This window comes from Anopheles coluzzii, chromosome 2, assembly GCF_943734685.1.
Source record: "Anopheles coluzzii chromosome 2, AcolN3, whole genome shotgun sequence".
Lineage (NCBI taxonomy): Eukaryota > Metazoa > Arthropoda > Insecta > Diptera > Culicidae > Anopheles > Anopheles coluzzii.
In genome coordinates, this window is record NC_064670.1 from 115226994 (window position 1) to 115247638 (window position 20645).

The following is a 20645-nucleotide window of genomic DNA, read 5'->3' on the forward strand; positions in this document are numbered from 1 at the left end:
TGACAAGTAGTACACTTGGAGAATTTACCCAACTCACTCGTTCACTCTTATTCCATGGGCCCATCTCTATTATGCAGTAAACTGTTTATCTTTAGTTAAGTCGTAATTAGTTATTAGTGCCCAGAGTTGCCAAAGAAACTTCACAATAAAAACACATTAAATTAATCTTCGCTTTTTCCTCTTCACTTCCCCACCTACCCACAGTGACGATGAAACGAACCCGATGAACATTCTGCGGAAGCGGCAGCGCGAACAGCAGGAGGACGCCAAGGACGATCTGCACGCGTACCTCGACCTGCAGCAGATGGCCGTGGCGGCCCAGAACTCGCACGCCCAGCTCCAGTACCAGCAGCACCTGAAGCTGCAGGGGCACGGTCCGTTCGGGGGCCCGCCAGGGGCCGGCTTCCCGTCCGCGCACGATCCGATGGGACTGCATCATCTGCAGCCGCCGCATCCGCACCAGCGCGACCATCAGCTGCCACCGCCGCACGGCGCCAGTCAGCCGGGCGGCGGCGGCGGCGGTGGTGCCGTCGGCCAACCGGGCGGTCCGGCCGGCCAGCAGCACGGATCGCACCCCGGCGCCGGAGCCCACCACCATCACCATCCGTTCGGGCGGAGCGGCATGCCGACCGGTGGCCACCATCCGCACCATCACCCGCACGGACCGGGCGGCAGCGGTGCGGCGGGCAGTGCAGCAGTAGCGGCAGCCGCCCTCCAGCAGCAGCAGCAGCAGCACGGTGCCGGCGGTGGTGCCGGGGGCGGCGCTGCCGGCCATCCCCATGCCCACCACCACCAGCAGCCGACGCCCGTCGAGTCGCCCATACCGGCCGCCATGTCGAACGTGGAGGTGTCGTACGGGCTGCCGAAGCGGTCCCGCGTCGGCTACGACGGGGACGAGGCGTCCCTGTCCAACTTTAACCTCAACCGCACCGTCAAGTACCAGAACAACCTGGAGCATCAGGCCCACCTGGACGAGCACGGCGCGTACGGGCTGTACGTCGGCGAGGTGCTGCGCAAGCTGCCGGAACGAATATCCTCGCTCACCTCGCTCAAGATCATGCAGCTGCTGTACGAGGCGCAGGTGCAGTCGTTCGATGCGGCCCCGTCCAGCGCCGCCGCCACACCGAAACCGTCCTCCCAGTCGAAGGGGGCGGGCGGTGGTGCCGTCGGCGAACCAAGCAATGGGCCGGCGGGCGGTGGCGGCGCGGCCCCCGCCTCCTCCTCATCCATCGGCAGTCTGCTGGCGAACGGGGGCGGTGCTACCAGCGTCGCCTCGTCCGAGGGTGGCCGCCAGTCGACCGAGAGCGCGGAATCGATGAGCAACAACAAGGACTAGGTCCTGGCCCTCCCGTCCACTGCCGTCTGTCCACCGCCACCTCCTCCTACCCCGTCCTCGGCGTCGCTGGTACACTGGTGGTAGGGAACGGCGCGGCGGTGTGTTGTGTCATTAGGAAGCGAGAGGAGAGAGAGAGAGAGCGAGAGAGAGTTCGTCGCCCGCGCAACTATCATTTCATTGTTTTAGTACTCATCACACACAAACACTCTAACACATCCATTCTATCATCAAGCTCTGGCGGCTGGCGCGGGGCTCAGTCGAGATCATCCAGTTCCTTCAACTCTCCAAGGAAGGGACGATGTGCATACATAACAGTGTTTGTCCTCATCTGTGTCAGCATCTCAACCACCATACCCGTCATCCATCCAGCTTCCCTTCTAATCCCCTTTTTCACCCATCGCTCCCATCTGTTGTAATGATAATGTAGCTAAAGTTATTGATAGAAAGTATTTAGTTTCGTTTTGTGTAGTTTTAAATGTATTTTCTAAAGTATAAAAAAGTTTATATATTTTAACGTGGGTACGTGCGTACGTACAACGGGTACCGCCACACACCCGAAGTCGATCTGCTGCGCGCCACCCCGACGGGACCCTGCCGCGGTTTGCGCACTCTGACACTAAGCCATCTTACATCCAGTCACATTGTGTAAAATGTCCCGTTTTTGGTCGACAAACTCTACTATTCTAGCCTTGTTTTTTTTCGGCTTTTACCAAGATAGACACGAAGCGCAAGAAAAAACGCATCAAAAACAAGCTGAATGTTTTGTTTCGCTAGCGCTCGCTAGATGGCGCGTCCGTCGCCACAGCGAAAGAGAGAGCAAAAGCGTGCGCGCTCGCATTTTTCAATGGCGGGAAACTAGGTTTCGTGTTTTGTTGTTCTTCTCGCCCTTTCTGTTTGCCCCTTTCTTTTTGGCAGGAAAGTTCGCCAGAAAAGCAAACCTGCGTTTTTAGCGTGTGTAGCAATGGTGAGACGATCAAAGGTTAATCCCCTCTAAGCGCTCGAAGCGCTTCATTTTGCAAGAAGTACATTTACATATATATTTCTCAAGGAAAAGATGAAACGATTATTGAATTTTAAAATGCTTCTCATCAATGCTGCTGCTGCTGCTGCTGATTCCCCTTTGCGGGTTCGGCAGCAGAGAAGGAAGTAGGAAGAAGAAGAAGACGTATGAATTTCCTCCCATTTCGAAATGCTATGCCTCGGAAACGGTCGTGTGTGTATTAATATCGGTGTAAAGCCCCCGCGCGCGCGGTTCTCTCCTTAGCGCACTTAGCCGTGTTGGTCAATTGGTCGACGTCCAACTCTTATTTGTGCTAATTAGAATCTTCGAGGGTTCCGATACGGCCGCCCACAACCACACCCTCTAGGGGGAGATGGGTGTCTGGGGGCGAGTGTATGTGTGTGTGTGTCCCACGCACACGCCTCCGCTAATGGCCGAGAGATATACATATATAAGTATGAACATATTAAAAACAAAAGAAAAACCAATCAATACCTTCTGTCTGTCCTCTAGGTTTAGCCGATGTGTATGTTGAGAGAGAAAGAGAGAGAGAGAGAGAGCAAAACTTTAAGCATTATAATACAACTCCCCCCCTGAGAAAGGGGGCCGAAATTAGAAAGCAGCAAGCGGTGGGAGAGGTAGAGGAGCAGAAGTTTAGAATGAAACAGAAGAGGAGAAAGCTCATCCTCTCTGGTATGTTAGCCATGTAGCCGTGGAGTAATAGTAGCAGGGAAAGAGAATTAAAGGCGGAATCACACCGAGGAAGAGGAAAGGTGCGTGTGTGTGTGTGTGTACCAGACACACACCCTTGTTCGTGGGGTGTAGGAACGGAATTGCAGTGTGTACGCTTTTCCGAAAGGAAATAGGCAAGGCAGAATAGCAGAAACAAAGAAAACTAAACAGCAAAACAGTAAAATACAATAAATGTTTCAAAACATCATAATGAAAAAAAGGATTTATCACTATTTTTTACCCATTTCTATGTATAATATCACGAAGCAAGTGCTTCATCATTAGGATGCGGGGGATATTTAATGTCCAAGCTTTTTCAATTACTTAATATGAAAAAATCAGTTTTGTTTTATTTTAATTTTGCTTTGTACTTGTTCTTTCCGTGTTTCTTTTATGTGTGAAGTCAATACCGGACATTCTGTGTATTTGAAACTAAAACAATTCAATTGTTTCTTTACAATACGAACTGTTTTTATGGCCCACACTTCTATTGTATGAGTTAAACTTAGCTTTCATAAATTTAGTTATCATTATACGAAACCTATTTTACAATAGATGGTGCGGTTTGGCGCAGACTGCTCACTTTGCTTTAAACGTAGAAGGAAAGAATCCGACACGACGGGAAATACAGCGTGTGATCGTTTGGTTTGAAATCTGTTTATTGCAGGTAAACATCGTTATTCTATTCTATTATCTTACTTTTCAATCTGCGTGTGATCGTTGGTGGTAATTTTTCCCTTATCTTTTCCTGTGTTGCTCGTCTCTTTTCAGAATCAGAATCATTCATAGCCGTGATCTTCCTAGTGTAATAATCGGCGACATGTTTATCGCTATATCTTTACCATTCCTGCGCTCTCTCTCTCTCTCTTTTGTTTACCCTTCGTTGGGTCCTTTCAACATCATCCACTGTATACACACACTCGTCTCGGTGTCGTATCCGCCTAAACGCTTACGTTGTTATCGCTTGGGTCCTTTTTCCGGGTTGGTTTTCATCATGATTTGAAAGTGATTTGCTGTCCTATGTTAAGGCGCTTAAGGCATTTCTTTTATTATTTATTTATTTAGGCGTAAAAATGGACCTTTCAGAAGGATGCTATTTTATTGCACCACGATCATCGTACGTCTCGGCGGACGATCATGAACGTTTGGGCCTGTCGTTGTTGCGTGTCTCGGAATTGCCCGGATGGATTTGTTTTCAGATTGTTGCATTATCGATTGAAAAGGTCGTCCTAAGGGTAAAGCTTGCTATGCTATAAAACGAAACTTGAGAAAAAAGGTTCATGTGGTCGGAGCGGAATTATCTCATTTTGAATTCAAAAATATCCGTTAAACTAACTTTCTTTAATTGTCGGGTTCTCAACAATTTTAAATCAAATGAAATCCAATCAACCTGTCCGGAGTTTAATGATGGAATTAAACAAAAATGCCACAAAATACTAAAACCAATAATGAACTGTATATACCCATTTCACAAATTTAAATAACTGCTTTAAAAATTAACTTTAAGTAATAACAAAAGCGTAAAAACGGGGTTCATTCTAATGGGACCACTGGAAATTAGAACAATCCCTGCCAAATATATCAAAATGGCCCTATAAGTAAAGGAAAAAAACTCCAAATACTAAGTGGAGACTGCTCGGTCAGATCTGTCTTCTCTACGATCGCTTTACGACCTGCCCAGGACGTAGGATTCGTTGCGCTGCTGCTGATACGACTGTTGCTGCTGCTGATGCGCGAGAGCGACGGTCAGAAACTGATACAGCTGATCCAGTATGCGCTCGTCGCGTCCATCTCGAAGCCCGGCGGCCGGCGTTGATGCCGAGCCTCCCGCCCCAATCCGATCCACGTCCTGGTGTGCCCGTACGAGCGGTAGCTTCACCTTGTCCACCAAACCCACCACAGCGTTCACCAGACACACGAGAAAGGACATCGCACCGAGCATCAGTACGGGATGCAGCAGAACGTACAGTTGCAATCCAAGCAAACCGTGCTGCTGTTGAGCGTGGTGATTGTGGTATGGCGGATACAGCGCGACCGTATCTAAAATCCCCGCCAGCACGTTGCCATGGTGTTGTTGCTGCTGCTGCTGGTAATGATGGTGGTGGCCGTGTGGATTCCAGTTGGCGCTGCTGCTCCCGTGATTGCTGTTGTAGTACGGCTGCTGTTGTGATGGTGGTGGCCAGTGTGACGCGTCGTCCTCGCCGCCATGATGGTGCCACTCGCCGTAGCTGTCGTAGTGTCGTGCCGGTACCGTCGCCAGGAAGGATCGGTTGGGATCGTCGCCTCCCGACGTCGTCGTCGTCGTCATTGCTGGTGTGTAACGTGTCCGACGTGGTGGTGGTATATCATTTGTCGAACGCTTACGGGCAGGCAATAACGGGCTGGTTACAAACGCTGATGTTGTGCCGTGCTCTTGCCGCTTTTGATCGATGGAGGCGGATGGTGATGGTTGTTGTTGTTGTTGTTGAACAAACAGACGATTATTGTAATCGGAATGAGCCACCATTAGATACGGGGAAGGCTGGGATGATGGAGCAAGAGGAGTAGGACGTACGTGGTCGGAGATGGAAGGTTCTGTATTCACAAGTGGTGCCGATTCGGGAAAGCGTTGCTCGCTGGACAGTCCATGGACGGCTTCCGTTGCCAAATCGCCAAATACAACACCCGAGAAAAGCCCCAACACTAAGAAGAGCGCCAAAGGGCGATCGTCTGCACCCACAATGAAACACATTTTCACCAGCTGCGTGTGCGAGACACCTCGAACCAAGCACTACTAATCCTGCAAGCTGTACAGCACGACGATTTATAACGATCCCCACAATCTTCTTCGGAGCTATTGTCGCCAAGTTGCTCCATGGGACCGTCACGGGTCAGTTATGGCGCATTCGCACGAAAGAATAGATGCAGCCTTAGAAAAGGCATGCCCTCCTGTTGACAGGTGCATCTCATAACAACGACAACGGTTGCACACGGCCTACTAAGCCCAGACGACGAGATGTCTAGGGAGAGTACTGATCTGGAGTTGTAAAATGAGAGTGAATTTGTTGAACACACCTTCATTGTTTGCTTAAAGGGCGAAAGGCAATCGTTTTGATATGTAGGCCTCAAATAGGATCAACGAAGATAAAAAAGGGTAAGTAAATGGGGTTAACTGAGGAATAGAGTCTCTTCATCGTGGTCTCTTCTTCGCGGTTGAGTGGAAGCCACATATGTACTCGAATATTTAAAAAAAAAGAAGAAGTTAGTCGTCATACAAGAACAACGTAAAGCAAAAATTGAAAATGTTAGACCCCCTCCTCCCCTAGTATAACAAAATGTAACGTTGAAGGAAACCTAACACAAGTGTGAGAATCCTTTCTCTCACTCCTTCTGCTGCCTTTGAGGGCGGCTGAGATCAATCGAAACGCTACTAGCGTAGACTAAATTTCAAAGAATCATACCAGGAAATCATCCAAATCAGGAGGTAGCTCTATCGATCTTTCTAATCGATCGATTTGTCTCGCTCTCACTAGTGTGAGAATATTTGTAGATTTCTCTCTCTGTTACTAGGCGCTTATCACATGCGCTTATCATACGAGAGGAAGGATGACGAGCGGAGTGTGTATCCTTTCTTTCACTCATTCCGCCTTTGAGGGAGGCTGCGACCAATCGAAACGCTACTAGCGTGGACCAAATTTCATAGCATCGTAAGTCGTCATCCATCAATTACGTAACGCAAAAATTGCACAATTTGCGACCTCCATCCCCAATAGTGTAAAAAAGTAGCGAAATCCGTTTTAGGCTAGTCTAACCGCGAAGGATGTTAAGTAAAGAAGAAGAATCATCGTTTACATATTACTCACTTGGTAATCGATTAAAAAAAAATACATTACTTTGGAAATGCTTAACTTCCCCCTCTCCTCCATGTATCTTCCACCCCTACAAGCGCTACATAATTGATGGATGACGCCTTAGCAGCTTTTCAAAAAACAGGAAAGCAAATGAGAGTGTTTGCAATGAATAAAGTCAAGAAAAAAGGTTTGCCACAAAAAAGCGATCCTGTTTCCGCCCGGGTTCGAACCGGGGACCTTCTGCGTGTGAAGCAGACGTGATAACCGCTACACTACGGAAACGCTTGACGAAAGCCGCGCTAAGTGCGCTTTTGAATCGATGCTCGCTTCGTCTCTTTCTCTCGCCAACTAGTCCATTCTTTTACTTTCTTTCTCTCTTTCTCTCCGCTTTTTCTGTATCGGAAAATCCCATTTTCTTCCTATGCCATCAAATTGCATAAAAAATCCAAACCACCGTTCCAATTACAGACACAAAAGTCGTTATTATTTATTCCACCTCTACTCACTACCCTCCTCTCCTCCCCCCCCCCTTCCACTCCTCATTGCGCCACCTGCTCCGCCCCGGCCAAACCGAGCAGCGCTAACGTTTGCTCCTTATACTTGGCTATATTATACTCGTTCTCGCCCTCGTTGAACAGCCTCGATACCGCCTCCCCGTACGCTTCCGGCACCTGCTGCCAACCGCTGTCTCCTTCCTTTCGGCCCCAGTTAAGCGTCGCTTCCGCGTTCCGTTTGCTGCGGCTCTGCTCGTAGTCGAAAAACTCCATGTCCGCCTCGCACTTGGTCGCCTCCCACGGTTCCACCGTGTTCGACTCGTGGTACAGCGCGGTCAGCAGATAGATCGCGTAATCGTAGTTCTGCTTCTTGAGCGGGCACCGGTCCGTCACGATCGTGAGCAGATCCGTGTCCGGGTCGTACCGTTCGCCCACCAGCCGCAGCAGCTTGTCGCGCGCGTGCCGATCGAGCTGCAGCGCGCCCAGCTCCACCTGCACCGTGACGATGCGCGACAGCGGATTGCGTATCGTGGGCAGCGCGTGGCAGTAGTCGGACGTGACGCACGTCACCGGATAGTGGGCCCGCATCTTTTCCTCCGTCTCCAGCCCCTTCGGCCAGGGAGTGCAGAACTGTTTCAGCGCTTCGCACTGCCGCTTGATGACCGGGGGCGTTAAATGCAAAAAGTTCGGTATCTTCATCAGCTCCGCGTTGGCAAACTTGCCGGGTGACATTTGGTTGCGCTTCGTCACGTACCCCTGCCGGATCGGGAGCGGCACGGCGGACGGGTTGAACGTGCGCGGCCCGGGCCACACCGCACCCCAGTCCTGGTCCGTGGCCATCTGCTGTGAGCTGTGGTGAGTGAAAAGGAGCAAAAAAGAAACAGGTCAATTAACGACTGTCGTAAGGGGACAGTGAAGAGAAGGCCATACCGAGGCGGTGGAACCTCCGGACGGGTCGCTTTCCGGCGAGCTAGCCGCTGTGACTTTGTTTGCTTCAAGTTCAGCACACGGAACTCTAAAAAGGTACAAAAGAAAGCAATGTTATAGGTAAAGAGGGCTACATTTCACTCCTATTTCAGGTACAAACCTTCTTCTTCGAGACCGCCCGAGCGAGCGCCGTCCTCCTGCAACCGGGTCGACTGCAATCGAATGCCGACCGTCTGTACCGAACGGCTCCACAGCAGCGGCCAGGGACCGCAGGCACGTGCAAGCAAAGCCATCTCAAAACCTCGTTCTGTACCTGTGTTCTGTGTATTATTTGCTTCCGCCCAGGCCCAGCCTCCAAACACGCTTAAGTAATAATTTCAGCACCGGTTTTGCCGGACGCCGAGCGGGTGGTGGGTTTTGTTGTTGATTCGATTACCTCATGAGCGAGCTGCGCTGTTTTTCGGTTTGACAGCTGACTGACTGAAGTGCGGTCAGGTGCCGAACTGAACGAATGGTCAAACTTAACGAAAGCAAATCTGCAGTCGGGCATTCAAAAATGTCGTTACATTTGAAAGTAGAGAGTGGGATTATCGTGACTATCTTCTTAAATCTTATCCACGTGAAAGCAATTAAAAATTATCCTTTTCATATCTTTTTTTTCTTTTACCTGACAACGATGAGATCGATTGTTACCACGTCCGAGTACACCGGCATGTTGCTTAGAGGTGGCAACAAATACTATTCCAATTTGTTTATTTAATAATTTTATCGTAACCGTGACCATTAAATCACAATTTCAATACGGATATGAATTCATTACCATAACTCAATCATTCATGCATGTGTTTGATTTAACAAATAGATAAGATGGAAGACAAATACTATAACATACGACAAAACAAGATACGCATGGCATGCTTCGGTTAAATTTTACTCAAATAGATTATATTTTCTTTTCCTATTTCATATAAGCCGCCGCTCTCTGCTTTCCATCCTCTGTCTGTGCGCTACAGTGCGTAAAACTATTTCCATCATACAAGATCGTTTTTCTAGTTATGAGATTGCAACTTAAAAATATAATGCTACGACCTGTTCTCTCATTTTTTTATCTTTCTGTAATTTTATATGCATACAATACAACAACAACAAAAAACCTGTCGAGTTTTTTTAAAACGTTCAACGTCCACCCGATGTACACTACACGCACGCACGCACAGCACAGTACAGCACAGTTTGATTGTATTATTCGCTTTATCTAATAGTCCATACAAAATATATAACAATCACCGCGCACCATGCGTAGTGCAATGTGCAAAAAGCAGTAGTAGTGGTAGTAAAGCCATTAAGCTGTAAGCTAATGTAAGCTATAAATAAAATAAATCATTCACTTGGTCTGCTTTTTCCGGTCATTCAGCCGCCGCCGCTGCTGCTGCTGCTATTCTGCCATTGATTCTTCACTTCTATTTCTTCACAATACCCATCAGCCGATTGTGACGATTTCGGTCACTGTCGCTGTCGAAGTTATTGTTCGCTGCACGTGGTTTGGGCAGTACGGCAGAGGTACCACCACTAGTTGACGCTTGCCCGTCCTTTGCCTTCATCATCCGGTACCGATTGATGACCGAGCTGGCGGAAGAATTTGCTGCAAAAGGTTCCACGGAACGGAGAAGAAGGTTTCGTTAGCTTCGAGCGCACAAGACAAAACAATAGGAGGGGCGTGCGGGGGCAAAGCATTTCAATCGCTTCAGCCACCATACTAACTTCGGCTGGTCGATCGGTTAACGGTGCGAGGACTTTTCCCTATCCGCTTGGGGCTCTTTTTCCTGTTTTCCTTGCTAACCGAGAGGGTCATTTTGCCTCCCTTCATCGAAGCACGGCGCAGCACTGCAAAAATACGGATGGAAGATATTTCAGTAAAACAAACGCAAAGCAAACGCTGCAAACGAAACCCATAATTACCTTTATCCAACACCTGCGGGTCAACGTTCGATTCCACAAGCACGTTGGAAAACAGCGACTCCGTTTCCGAGTCCTTGTTGCTGCAGATATCAAACGTCGAGTTGGCGATACTGCCGATGCCGCTCGAATCGTCCGACACGTTCAGCTTGTTCTTGTCCGCAATGTCGCCCGACGGTGACTGTGGTACCTTCTTCTTCGACAAGGAGTCCATCATCGCTTGGCTCACGACCAACCGTGGTACCTTCAGGCGATGGGAAACGGTTGCCGTCGTCGTCGTCGCCGTCGTCTTGCCCGTCACTTTTGCCTGCTTCGTCGGTGTTCGGCGGGAGATGGGTGGCCGCGACAAAATGCCACCCCCGGCCAAGCTGGTGGTCTTGAACGACATCGTTCGGCTAACCATTTTGGGCTTTTTGAAAATGTTGCGTTCGGTGGCAGTGTCCTCGTTTGCGCTATCGCCCTGCAGCGAACACGTTTCCGGTTCCGATTCGCTGCCATCGTTCAGCTTCGACCGTTTCATAGCACCACCAGCTGCTCCACCGACGACAGAGCGCATCGTCGAGCCATCCTCATCCTCACCGTCGGGCGGGAAGTCTACCGCATCCTCGGAACAGTCGGACAGGTTGGCGATGTCGTCCAGGCTGTTGCTGCTGAGATCGATGTCGTTCCGGTCCTGCTGCTGGCAGTCGTCGTCGAAGAAGGTGACGCCCCGCTGCCGCTGGTTTAGCTTCACCAGCCGCTTCAGCTTGTCGTACGTCACATTGTCCAGCCGGTCCATGCTACGGAGCAGCAGATAGTTCTGCTGTATGATGTCGCCGCTGAGCACCATTATGTTGTGCCACAGCTTGTTCTCCTGTGCGTAGGTAAACGACATCTGCAGCACGTGTTCCTTGTAGAGCGTCGCTTGCAGCGCCTCGATTTCCGCATCCTTGCCCGTTAGAATGCCCTTCAGCACCGCGGCCAGCTCGCTTTGCGCAATCTCCTTCCGGAGTGCGTTGCGACTGCGCAGCGACTGGCGGAACCGTTCCTGCCAGCGGGTTTTGTCTGCCTGCTGGTTGGCGACCTGCTTGCCGCACCGGTCGACGGACGCTTCCATCTTTGCAATGTCCTGGAAAGGAAATGATAGAAAAGAAAAGGTCCAGCAACGGTTAAATTTGAACGAACATTTTGAATCTGACAGTTGGTCCCACGAACAAACACAAAACAAACAAAAAACACCACAAAGAAGTTTGACGTTTCCCAGCAAACGCACGGCGCATCGCAATTTCGTTCGCAATCATAACAAAAGCAAAGTTGGAAAGGAAACAATTTAAACATTCGACGTGAAACATGTTACGAATAACAGCACTGCTGCGAGCGGCCAGCTTTACAGCGCTAGAATTAAACGGTAGCACCATCGTTCGTGCCTTCACAAAGCGTTCCATCTGCACAGCACTGCGCCCCGTTCGATGTGAACCACCGGCAGCGCCAGTCGCCAGTCTTACCGCAGCAAAACTCCAGCCACCGCCGACGGTACGACACTACGCCAAGGGCAAGGACAAAAAGAAAGACAAAAAGGGTGCAGCCGCCAAAGTACAGATCAACGAGGAGCAGCTCGGCGGCCTGATCGATCTGGACGGGCTGCGAACGCAGATGGAAAAGAGCCTCGCCGCCATGAAGGACGATTACGTGAAAAATCTCTCGCTCCGGTCCACCACCGGGTCGATTGAAACGCTGCGCATCACGTACGAGGGTAAAGACTATCAGCTACAGGAGCTTGGGCAGGTGGTGCGCAAAAATCCCAAAACGCTCGTCGTCAATTTGGTGGCCTTCCCGCAAACCATCCCGGTGGTGCTGCAAGCCATACAGCGCAGCGGTATGAACCTGAACCCGCAGCAGGACGGCACGACGCTGTTCATTCCCGTGCCGAAGGTGACGCGGGAACATCGCGAAGGGTTGGCGAAGAACGCCAAGGTGCTGTTCATCAAGTGCCGCGATCGCATCAAGGACGCTCAGAACCAATCCATCAAGAAGCTAAAGAAGCAGTCCAACGTCTCCGAGGACGAAGCATTTCAGGCGCAGGCACAAATCACCGCCATTGCGGACGGGTTTGTCAAGGAGGCAGAAAAGCTGATGGAGCTCAAGCAGGCGGAACTGCTGGGCGATAAGTAATGCAAGCGAGAGTAGAAATTGTCGTCCCGCCTTCCCTCCCCTACTGCCAAGTCGAATAAAGCGAATGATAGTGAGTTGATTAAAGCTAAGCACAGTCTCTTACCTCATTCAGATGGCTTCCGTCGAGCGTCACGATGCGCGCAATCGTTTCCGCCTGTTCCTTCAGCTTGACGCGCATGTTCAGCAGCTTCTCCTTGCTCTTCAGCGCGATCAGGTGCTGCAGCGCCTGGCGCATGCTGGCGTAGCAGCTGTCGATGCGCGACACCCAGGTGTTGAGCAACGTTGCGTTAAGCGCCAGCGATGGGCCTGGGGCCGCCGCCGCCGCCTCCTGCTCCTTCTTGCGCAGCTGCTCCTCCAGGTCGGCCACCTTCGCCTTCAGCCGCTCGAGCTCCTCCGCCTGCTCGTTCACCTTCTTCACCAGGAACTCCTTCGGCACGTTCGACGGGACAATGTTCTGCCGGACGGTGGTGCGGATCTTCTTCGCTCGCGACGCGTACTTCAGCGTGTTGTACGTATCGTCGTACGTCAGCGACGATGGCGAGATGTTAGCGATCATCACCGTCTGGCAGTTGCCCCCGAGGCTGTCCTTCAGGATGCGCGTCAGGTTCGAGTCGCGGTACGGGATGTGCTTCAACCCGTCCGCCAGCTTGTTAATGCAGTTGCCGAGCGCGAGCAGCGATTTGTTAATGTTCGCACCCTCCTTGAACCGGATCCCGACACCCTTGGTGCTGGCGGCACGCTCGCTGCCCGCCAGATCGATCATCGACAGCTTCACCGCGCGCTTCTGGCCCGTCTTCTTCTCCACCATGCGGATGTGCACCTGGAAGATCGCATGGCTGCGGCTGCTTTCCGCGTTCGCGTCCGTCGGATGCTGCGTTCGGTTGCGGTTGCCCAGCGCCAACAGCTCCAGCAGCTCCGTAGCGTTGTGTATCTGCTTCAGCACCAGCCCGCTCACCACCACGCCGTGCGAATCTTCGCGCAGCTTCAGCGGGCCGGATTTGGTGAGCAGATTCATTACCAGCTCGTTGTACACCTCCAGGTACGAGATGCCGATGTCGAACTTGCGCACCTCGCTGAGCGATTCGATCTGGCGGAACAGCTCCTTCACGGTGAGGAAGGTGATGCCGGGGCAGGTTTCGTTCCCCAGCATGGTGTGCGTTTTGCCTGCCCCGGTCGCACCGTACACAAAGACCGAGCAGTTGTACCCGTTCATCACCGACTGCACGAGCGGTTTCATGCACACCTCGAAGATGTCGTTGTTGGTGGCCGTATTGTCGAACACGTCGTCGTACTCCATGGTTAGCTTCTTCTTCACGCGCTTCGTTATGTCCCGGTGCGTGAGCTTTACGCCGTGGAAGAAGAATTCGTCCTCGTCCTCGTCCGGATCGAACATTAGCGTCGACTTGTCGAGAACCTGCAAGAAAAGCAATTGCCTGGGTGTTAGCACAAAGCACAACTTTTTCCCCACTGTTGGGCGGGTGGAAGACACTACACCCCACACCCTTACGCCGTTCACGCACCTTTATGATGTTTCGCGGATTGCCCTCCAGTTCCCGCTCGTTGAACGGGCGAACACGCACCGCGACACGGATTTTCCGCGAATCGGTAGACATTTTGTTGGATGTTTACTGTGTCGCTCGGCTTTCCCGGCAAACGGACAATCCAATCAACACACACGCACACCACCTCTTTGCAGGCGTTGGCTTTGTCTAGCACACACACGCACACAGCACACCTCCTTCTAATATCCTTCTATTTCCGCCGCTCTCCACAAACTATGTGTGCTTGGATGGACGCACTTGTTATTTAACCTCGATGGATAGTTTACACCTGGCCCGTAAATTTGTTCCTCGCGCTGTTTACAGAACGATCGCTGCAGATCGCATCTTTTCCCAGGCTACTGGCGTCATTTCGAAAGCCGATACAAATGTCCGTTGACAGTTTGTATGCCAACGACCAACTGCTCGAACGGTGGGTGCACATATTGGCCGGCAATTGCCCCCGAACGCCCACTGTGACAGCTTGTTCGAGCAGCGCACTGCTCGAAAGTTGATGACAGTAGAGGGTAGAAACCCAAGGTTTATAGTGTGAAAAGCGAACGCGCATTTGTTGACCGGCACAGTGAACAGGATAGGAACAAAAACAACAAGCTACGAGCGGGCTGTGTGCGTGTTTTTTAAATACTCTCTACTTTAAACGCGCGTTTCGTGATGAAGATTGCGATCGAAGGATGTGCGCACGGTGAGCTGGAGAAAATATACGACCTGATCGGCTCGATACAGGAGGAGCAAAACATTACGGTCGATCTGCTGATATGCTGCGGAGATTTCCAATCCACGCGCAACCTGCAGGATCTGCAGTGTATGGCCATCCCGCAGAAGCATTTGGATATGTGTAGCTTCTACAAGTAGGTAGAGTATGGGGGTAGCTCGAACCCGAAATCTGGATGTTGTCAGCTTACCCCTCGTACGATTTCTTGCCCCTCCCCCTTTTCGGCAGGTACTACAGTGGGGTGAAGAAGGCACCCATCCTAACGCTGTTCATCGGAGGCAACCACGAAGCGTCCAACTATCTGCAGGAGCTACCCTACGGTGGCTGGGTAGCGCCCAACATTTACTACCTCGGCTATGCCGGCGTGGTCGACTGCAACGGCATCCGGATCGGGGGCATTTCAGGCATCTACAAGGGGCACGACTTTCTGAAGGGCCGGTTCGAGTTTCCTCCGTACGACGAGGGCAGCAAGCGCAGCGTTTACCACCAGCGCCAGATTGATGTGTTTCGGTTGAAGCAACTTTCGCCCGGTGTAGACATAATGCTGTCGCACGACTGGCCGCGTGGCATTACGCGGCACGGCAACGAGACGCAGCTCCTGCGCTTCAAGCCCGCCTTCCGCGAGGACATCGAGAGCAACCGGTTGGGCAGCATGCCGTGCGAAGAGTTGCTCCGGAAGCTCCAACCACCGTACTGGTTCGCGGCACATTTGCACTGTAAATTTGCGGCCCTCGTGGAACACCCCGGGGAGCGGTGTACAAAATTCCTAGCGCTCGATAAGTGCTTGCCGAAGCGGCGATTTCTGCAAATCCTAGACATTCCGACCGTGGAAGATGAGGACGGTGGCGAGGCAAAACCCGTACAGTTGAAGTACGATCTCGAATGGTTAACGGTACTGAACCTTACCAATCATCTGATCAGCATCCGCACCACCAATGGGTACATGCCGGGTGAAGGCGGTGGTGGTGAACGATTCAACTTTACGCCATCGGAGGAAGAGAAAGCGAAGGTGCTGGAACGGTTCGGCAACGATCTGACCATACCGGACAATTTCGTACGAATAGCCGAACCGTATCAACCGAATCAGGATGGTACGGTCGATATGCGGTCGATAGAGCAGCCGCAAGCATATTTAAACCCGCAGACGACGGCCCTTTGCGATAAGCTTAATATTGACGATCCGCTGCGGCTCGCGATGCTGATGACGGGCCACAAGCTCAACACGTCCACGTACGTCGATCGGCAGTGTGATAAGGAGGAGGAGGTACCGATCAAAGCAGCGGCGCGAGTCCCGAATGCCGACCAGCTCGAGCTTGGCGATGAGGACGATGATGACGAAGCAGCTGTGGAGATGGAAAAAGGAATAGAACCATTAGAAAGCTCGCCAGACAAACCGCAAACACCGGTACAACCGAAATTATCGCTGTCCTCCCTATTACCTGAACCGAAATGGCGACAGGATGCGCACGATTCGGATCTGTCGACCACGCTGAATGATTCCACGCCGAACTGCAGCTTACTAAGCTTGCCAACGCCGCAGAAAACCGGGGACAATGATACGTCCATCCTGTCCGAGTCGGCACTAGCGGTGAACGATTTGAATTTGTCCAGCCCGGTACAGCAGCAGGAGCAGCAGCAGGACAATCCGCCCGTGAAGAAGTTTAAGCGAAGAAATGAAACCATCTACGCAAAGGACGATAGTGACTGAGGCGGAAGGAAGAAAAAACGATAGATTAAATAAATGGAAAACAATCTGAACTTGTACAGAGAAATAACTAATGACTTTTAAATAAAAAAAATTAAAATGAAGGACTTTAGGTAAAGAAAACCGGTGGCGCTGTCCGTTGAATCTCGAGTTCCAGAACTGATATGATTCTGCTGTCCAGTTCTAGGATCAATATGGAATCGGCATTAGCCCCACTTTCGCTATAAGGATCATTCCTAAAATAAGGATTCGGCATTAGTATATCAATTGGAATGACTTTGTGAGCCGTTTCTTGTGGCGTACAGCTCGGAATTAAAAGGTGCATTAAAATTACGTTGTGTAGCCATGTAACCGGGCCAAATTAAACAGTTTCAAAAAGAGGAAAAGTTAACAGAAAAACAAGCTATAAATAGAACGTATACGCCACCGTGTGCACGTGCACGTTGGTCCCTTCACTCGGTTGCCGTTCCGAACCGAGCATTTGCGTGAAGAGCGTCGACGGTATCGTTGGCAAAAAAGAGATCGCACGAAAACAAAGCTCTCGCACAGCTTGCTAGGATCGCAAACAGCGCTTGTGTCAGTTTACGTTATCACTTTGGCTGGACCGCCAGTAAGTACGGGACCACCGAAAAACGGGCAACCAAGCGGATGCCTTCTTTTCGTCGGACGCACGGTGTACAACAAACAACACGCAACTACGCCATTGATGATGATTAGCAAGGTCAGCACAGTTACGCACCCGCACCGATAGAACCAGCCCGACCCCAGCATCATCATCATCCGAGTCAGAGGCGACAGTAGTGATGTAACGCACAAACGTTTGGAACGGACTGCCAAAAAAAACACACACAGCACAAACACACACACTCACCAAAACATCACCAGCATCCACGTGCGATGGATCGCGAAAAGCACCGCGAAACCCGGTACGCCGGGCTGGCGGGCGGATTGACGGGCTGCATCACGCGCTTCATCTGTCAGCCGCTGGACGTGCTGAAGATACGGCTCCAGCTGCAGGTGGAACCGATCCGGTCCGGCTCCAGCCACTCCAAGTACCGCTCGATCGCCCAATCGGTGGCCTGCATCTACCGCGAGGAGGGGCTGCTTGCGTTCTGGAAGGGCCACAACCCGGCCCAGGTGCTCTCGCTCGTGTACGGCGTGGCGCAGTTTTCCTTCTACGAGCGGTTCAACCGAGTGCTGCGCGAGCTGCCCCTGCTGGACGGGCACGACCAGGCACGGCAGTTTGTGTGCGGCGCGTGCAGCGGTTCCTTTGCCGCCCTGACCATCATGCCGCTGGACGTGATACGGACGCGGCTGGTCTCGCAGGACCCGGGCCGGGGGTATCAGAACGCGCTGCAGGGCCTGGGGGAGATTTATCGGCACGAGGGCGTCCGGGGACTGTACCGGGGCGTCGGTCCGGCCATGCTGCAGATTGCCCCGCTGGCTGGTGGTCAGTTTATGTTTTACAATCTGTTCGGTACGGTGGTGAAGCGGTTGGAGGGGCTGTCGCCCGAGGCGCAGCTGCCGTCCGGCGAGCTGTTCGTGTGCGGTGGGCTGGCCGGGCTGTGCACCAAGCTGCTGGTCTATCCGCTCGATCTGACGAAGAAGCGGCTCCAGATACAGGGCTTCGCCCAGAGCCGGCAAACGTTCGGGCAGCACTTTGTCTGCCGCCATATGCTACACTGCCTGGTGCAGGTCGGCCGGTTCGAGGGGGTGCGCGGGCTGTACAAGGGGCTGCTGCCGTCGCTGCTGAAGGCCGGCTGCACGTCCGCGTTTTACTTTACGATTTACGACACACTGCTGCTGCTGTTTAACAGCGAACGAAGCTTTAGATAGGCGCACGGGAAGAGATGGAGAGAAAGAGAGAAAAATGTGTATAAAAACTTTCACGCTTTAAATAAATGGCCTCGCCTTTAACTGTATCACATTTGATTTTTACCTCATTCTACCGTTAAATTTGCTTGTTGAAGAGAGGACAAATAGCTATATACTTGAGAAAAATGTCTTCAAAGCAGATAGGTCCATGTAGTTGTAGCAGGAGAGCATCGATTAGTCTAATTTAATTCCGTTTCGTCATCACGTTTAACCACGCTACAATACTAGAATAACCGGAAGTCGTTCCGGTAGGCGGAAGTCAGAGCGCTAGCAGTAGAGTTAAATTTGGTTTTATTGAACTTTCGTTAGGCTTTGCTTGCTTGCTTGCTTGCTTGCTTGTTTATTAAGGGTGAAGTGCCCTTCTACTATTCAGTAACGGTACTACTACGCGTGCAGTATTGCATGGCCGTTGCGTCAGCGCAACGCCAGCGCCTCCTTCTCCATCTTCCAGGCGCTCCTGTAAAAAACGGGGTGAGAAACACACACACTACGCTAGGCTCGAACGATGCCTACTGCGATTTCTTCTAATAGTGACAAAGAAGAACAAAAAATATAACATAACAAAAATAAAAAATAACAATCCAACAAATTAAAAAGAAACCGCCAGCATCGGAAGCGTTCGAGTGCAAAATGCTAATTATAATTTGTAGTTAGTAGTCGACCGTCTTTTTTCCTCCCCCCGGGACTCTCTTCGGCTCGTTTTGCCTTCCCCGGAAACGATCCTTAAACGCCTCCTCCTCCACCTCCGCCTCCTCCTTCCGCCTGTTGATACATAAACTCCGGCGTGGCGTAGTGCACCGTATCACAGTAGTAGTGTTCCGGGTTGGGAATCGTCTCCAGCACGTACCGGGGCCGCTCGTCCTCCTGGGCGGACGGTTTGTCCGGGCCGCCGAACCCGAGCGGTTCCATCTCGGCCAGATGCCGCGGGACGGGCACCTTCCGGTAGAAGTAGTACTGCGGCTGGCTGGCCGTGTTGTACGGCGGGCTGAGGATGTCGAAGAAGGCGGCCGGGCCCCCGATCGCCGTTATCTCGTGAAAGTTCCGCTCGGTCGGCGTCAGCACGGCACAGTCGCCGGCCGCCGAGCTGATAATCTTTTCCGGCTCGGCCACCACCAGCACGTGCCGGCGGAGGGTGCCGCCCTCGGCTCGCGGTTCCACCGTGTCGCGGCGCGCGATCTCACTGTAGCTGCAGATCTGTACCGCCCCCGACACGACCCGCAGCAGGCCGTGCATCTGGGGGTGGTCGTGCAGCGGCATGGTGTAGTTTTCCCTCAGCACAAACACCGACATCGCGAAGCGGTCGTTCTCGAACACGCCGACGTACGTGCAGGGCGCCTTGGTCGGCTGCTGGAACGTTTCCGTCGCGACGAGCGACGGTTCCAGCCCAATGTCCGCCAGCGTAAGCTGGTCGACCAGGCGGCGCAGCGCGTTCAGATTACTGGCGAACTTTGCGTCCCCCGCTCCGGTGTGCTCGAACGTGGCCCATGCCTGCCGGAACACGCGGGCAAACAGGGTGCTCATGGTGGTGGTCACGCGCGGCTATTGCGCACTCGGTTCGGCAACACTATTCCGGGCGCTACTGCAGGACACGGACACACGCACTACACATACCCGGCACACACACACACACACAGCAGCGATCGATGTGGTTCCGATGCAAACGTTGGCCGTGCTAGTTGTGCTGGATGATCTCCGCAATTACAGAGCCCGGTACATATCGCCGTATCAGCAGGAAATGGGCAATCGGTACAGTGCAAGCGAAAACGATTCGTGTCGATAGCTGCGATAAGGATGAGTGGGAATGTCCAAATTTTTCCTTCCGCACCGTGCCCGCACAGGCGATGTTGTGTTGTTCTGCGTGTGTATGATTTCCCCCAAACTGTTCGCACCTCACTGACAGCGTCGACTGACAGTTGTAGAGCAGAGCGATAGAGAGAGCGAGGCGGACGTTTGTTCCCTTTTCTTTTGCAGTGTTGCAGTGCAGGCTGCCTCCTTCGGTAAGGATAATTCCATTTGCAGCTGTTGTGGGATTGCGTTAAACTGCGCGCCGAGTGCACGAAAACTTATTTAATGCATGCTACGAAACGTGCGATATGTAACTAATTTCAATGATTGACACTACCGCTGCCTCGTCCGGCGGTTTTGACCTGGTTGCTGCTACACGAACGCTGTCCTTCACCTACTATGATTGCGGAGTGGTAGGGAAGATTTAGAATTTTCATGTTCTCTCCGTCTGACTCAGGCGACAGTGCATGCCAGCTGTGACGTAATAGCGTTTAAAGGAGATAGTATGTACATCGGTCTCTTTGGGATCGATATTTCAATGCACCACAATCTTCTGCGGAAGGGTTTCGGTTCGCACAATCGA

At 51.9% G+C, this 20645-nt stretch overlaps 7 protein-coding genes and 1 non-coding gene across 10 annotated transcripts in view; 4 read left to right on the forward strand and 4 right to left on the reverse strand.

Moving 5' to 3' along the window:
- Positions 1–3288, forward strand: part of LOC120953784 (la-related protein Larp4B-like) — a 79554-nt gene extending 76266 nt beyond the window's left edge. For all 3 annotated transcript variants that reach the window (XM_040374039.2, XM_040374041.2, XM_040374040.2), the window contains one exon: positions 205–3288. In XM_040374039.2, the coding sequence (XP_040229973.2) occupies positions 205–1336 (1132 nt within the window). In that variant the 3' untranslated portion in view covers positions 1337–3288. The remainder of the gene's footprint in view (positions 1–204) is intronic.
- A 3819-nt stretch (positions 3289–7107) lies between these two features.
- Trnav-cac (transfer RNA valine (anticodon CAC)) lies at positions 7108–7180 on the reverse strand. Its single transcript has one exon. It is a non-coding gene; the product is annotated as a tRNA-Val (tRNA).
- A 211-nt stretch (positions 7181–7391) lies between these two features.
- LOC120951668 (28S ribosomal protein S35, mitochondrial) lies at positions 7392–8792 on the reverse strand. Its single transcript, XM_040370485.2, has 3 exons — positions 8480–8792; positions 8323–8407; positions 7392–8242 (listed from the first exon to the last, which is right to left on the reverse strand). Exons 1-3 carry the CDS (start codon positions 8610–8612, stop codon positions 7438–7440), a joined length of 1023 nt encoding a protein of 340 aa, XP_040226419.2. The 5' UTR covers positions 8613–8792; the 3' UTR covers positions 7392–7437.
- Positions 8793–9242: 450 nt separating this feature from the next.
- LOC120947885 (kinesin-like protein KIF18A) lies at positions 9243–14379 on the reverse strand. The gene is made up of 5 exons (XM_040363696.2): positions 13947–14379; positions 12530–13840; positions 10279–11383; positions 10081–10203; positions 9243–9961 (listed from the first exon to the last, which is right to left on the reverse strand). The coding sequence occupies exons 1-5, from the start codon at positions 14037–14039 to the stop codon at positions 9780–9782; spliced, it is 2814 nt and encodes a 937-aa protein (XP_040219630.2). The 5' UTR covers positions 14040–14379; the 3' UTR covers positions 9243–9779.
- LOC120947889 (ribosome-recycling factor, mitochondrial) lies at positions 11504–12515 on the forward strand. Its single transcript, XM_040363701.2, has one exon. The coding sequence runs from the start codon at positions 11605–11607 to the stop codon at positions 12424–12426; it is 822 nt and encodes a 273-aa protein (XP_040219635.2). The 5' UTR covers positions 11504–11604; the 3' UTR covers positions 12427–12515.
- A 144-nt stretch (positions 14380–14523) lies between the features above and the next one.
- Positions 14524–16519, forward strand: LOC120947886 (lariat debranching enzyme). The gene is made up of 2 exons (XM_040363697.2): positions 14524–14833; positions 14926–16519. Exons 1-2 carry the CDS (start codon positions 14637–14639, stop codon positions 16403–16405), a joined length of 1677 nt encoding a protein of 558 aa, XP_040219631.2. The 5' UTR covers positions 14524–14636; the 3' UTR covers positions 16406–16519.
- Positions 16520–16817: 298 nt separating this feature from the next.
- LOC120947888 (mitochondrial thiamine pyrophosphate carrier-like) lies at positions 16818–18324 on the forward strand. The gene has a single exon (XM_040363700.2). The coding sequence runs from the start codon at positions 17300–17302 to the stop codon at positions 18236–18238; it is 939 nt and encodes a 312-aa protein (XP_040219634.2). The 5' UTR covers positions 16818–17299; the 3' UTR covers positions 18239–18324.
- A 227-nt stretch (positions 18325–18551) lies between these two features.
- Positions 18552–20619, reverse strand: LOC120947890 (2-aminoethanethiol dioxygenase). Its single transcript, XM_040363702.2, has one exon. The coding sequence runs from the start codon at positions 19796–19798 to the stop codon at positions 19001–19003; it is 798 nt and encodes a 265-aa protein (XP_040219636.2). The 5' UTR covers positions 19799–20619; the 3' UTR covers positions 18552–19000.
- Positions 20620–20645: the final 26 nt, after the last annotated feature.

What these genes read in the sequence shown, in the direction of transcription:
- LOC120951668 (XM_040370485.2), bottom strand. Translation starts at nt 8,612, where the DNA reads ATGGCTTTGCTTGCACGTGCCTGCGGTCCCTGGCCGCTGCTGTGGAGC. An exon ending in GGGCGGTCTCGAAGAAGAAG is followed by an intron (nt 8,408 to 8,479) that starts GTTTGTACCTGA and finishes GTACCTTTTTAG; the next exon opens with AGTTCCGTGTGCTGAACTTG. An exon ending in CCGGAGGTTCCACCGCCTCG is followed by an intron (nt 8,243 to 8,322) that starts GTATGGCCTTCT and finishes CACTCACCACAG; the next exon opens with CTCACAGCAGATGGCCACGG.
- LOC120947886 (XM_040363697.2), top strand. Translation starts at nt 14,637, where the DNA reads ATGAAGATTGCGATCGAAGGATGTGCGCACGGTGAGCTGGAGAAAATA. An exon ending in GATATGTGTAGCTTCTACAA is followed by an intron (nt 14,834 to 14,925) that starts GTAGGTAGAGTA and finishes CCTTTTCGGCAG; the next exon opens with GTACTACAGTGGGGTGAAGA.
- LOC120947889 (XM_040363701.2), top strand. Translation starts at nt 11,605, where the DNA reads ATGTTACGAATAACAGCACTGCTGCGAGCGGCCAGCTTTACAGCGCTA.
- LOC120947890 (XM_040363702.2), bottom strand. Translation starts at nt 19,798, where the DNA reads ATGAGCACCCTGTTTGCCCGCGTGTTCCGGCAGGCATGGGCCACGTTC.
- LOC120947885 (XM_040363696.2), bottom strand. Translation starts at nt 14,039, where the DNA reads ATGTCTACCGATTCGCGGAAAATCCGTGTCGCGGTGCGTGTTCGCCCG. An exon ending in ATCCGCGAAACATCATAAAG is followed by an intron (nt 13,841 to 13,946) that starts GTGCGTGAACGG and finishes CTTTTCTTGCAG; the next exon opens with GTTCTCGACAAGTCGACGCT. An exon ending in ACGGAAGCCATCTGAATGAG is followed by an intron (nt 11,384 to 12,529) that starts GTAAGAGACTGT and finishes TTTCCTTTCCAG; the next exon opens with GACATTGCAAAGATGGAAGC.
- LOC120947888 (XM_040363700.2), top strand. Translation starts at nt 17,300, where the DNA reads ATGGATCGCGAAAAGCACCGCGAAACCCGGTACGCCGGGCTGGCGGGC.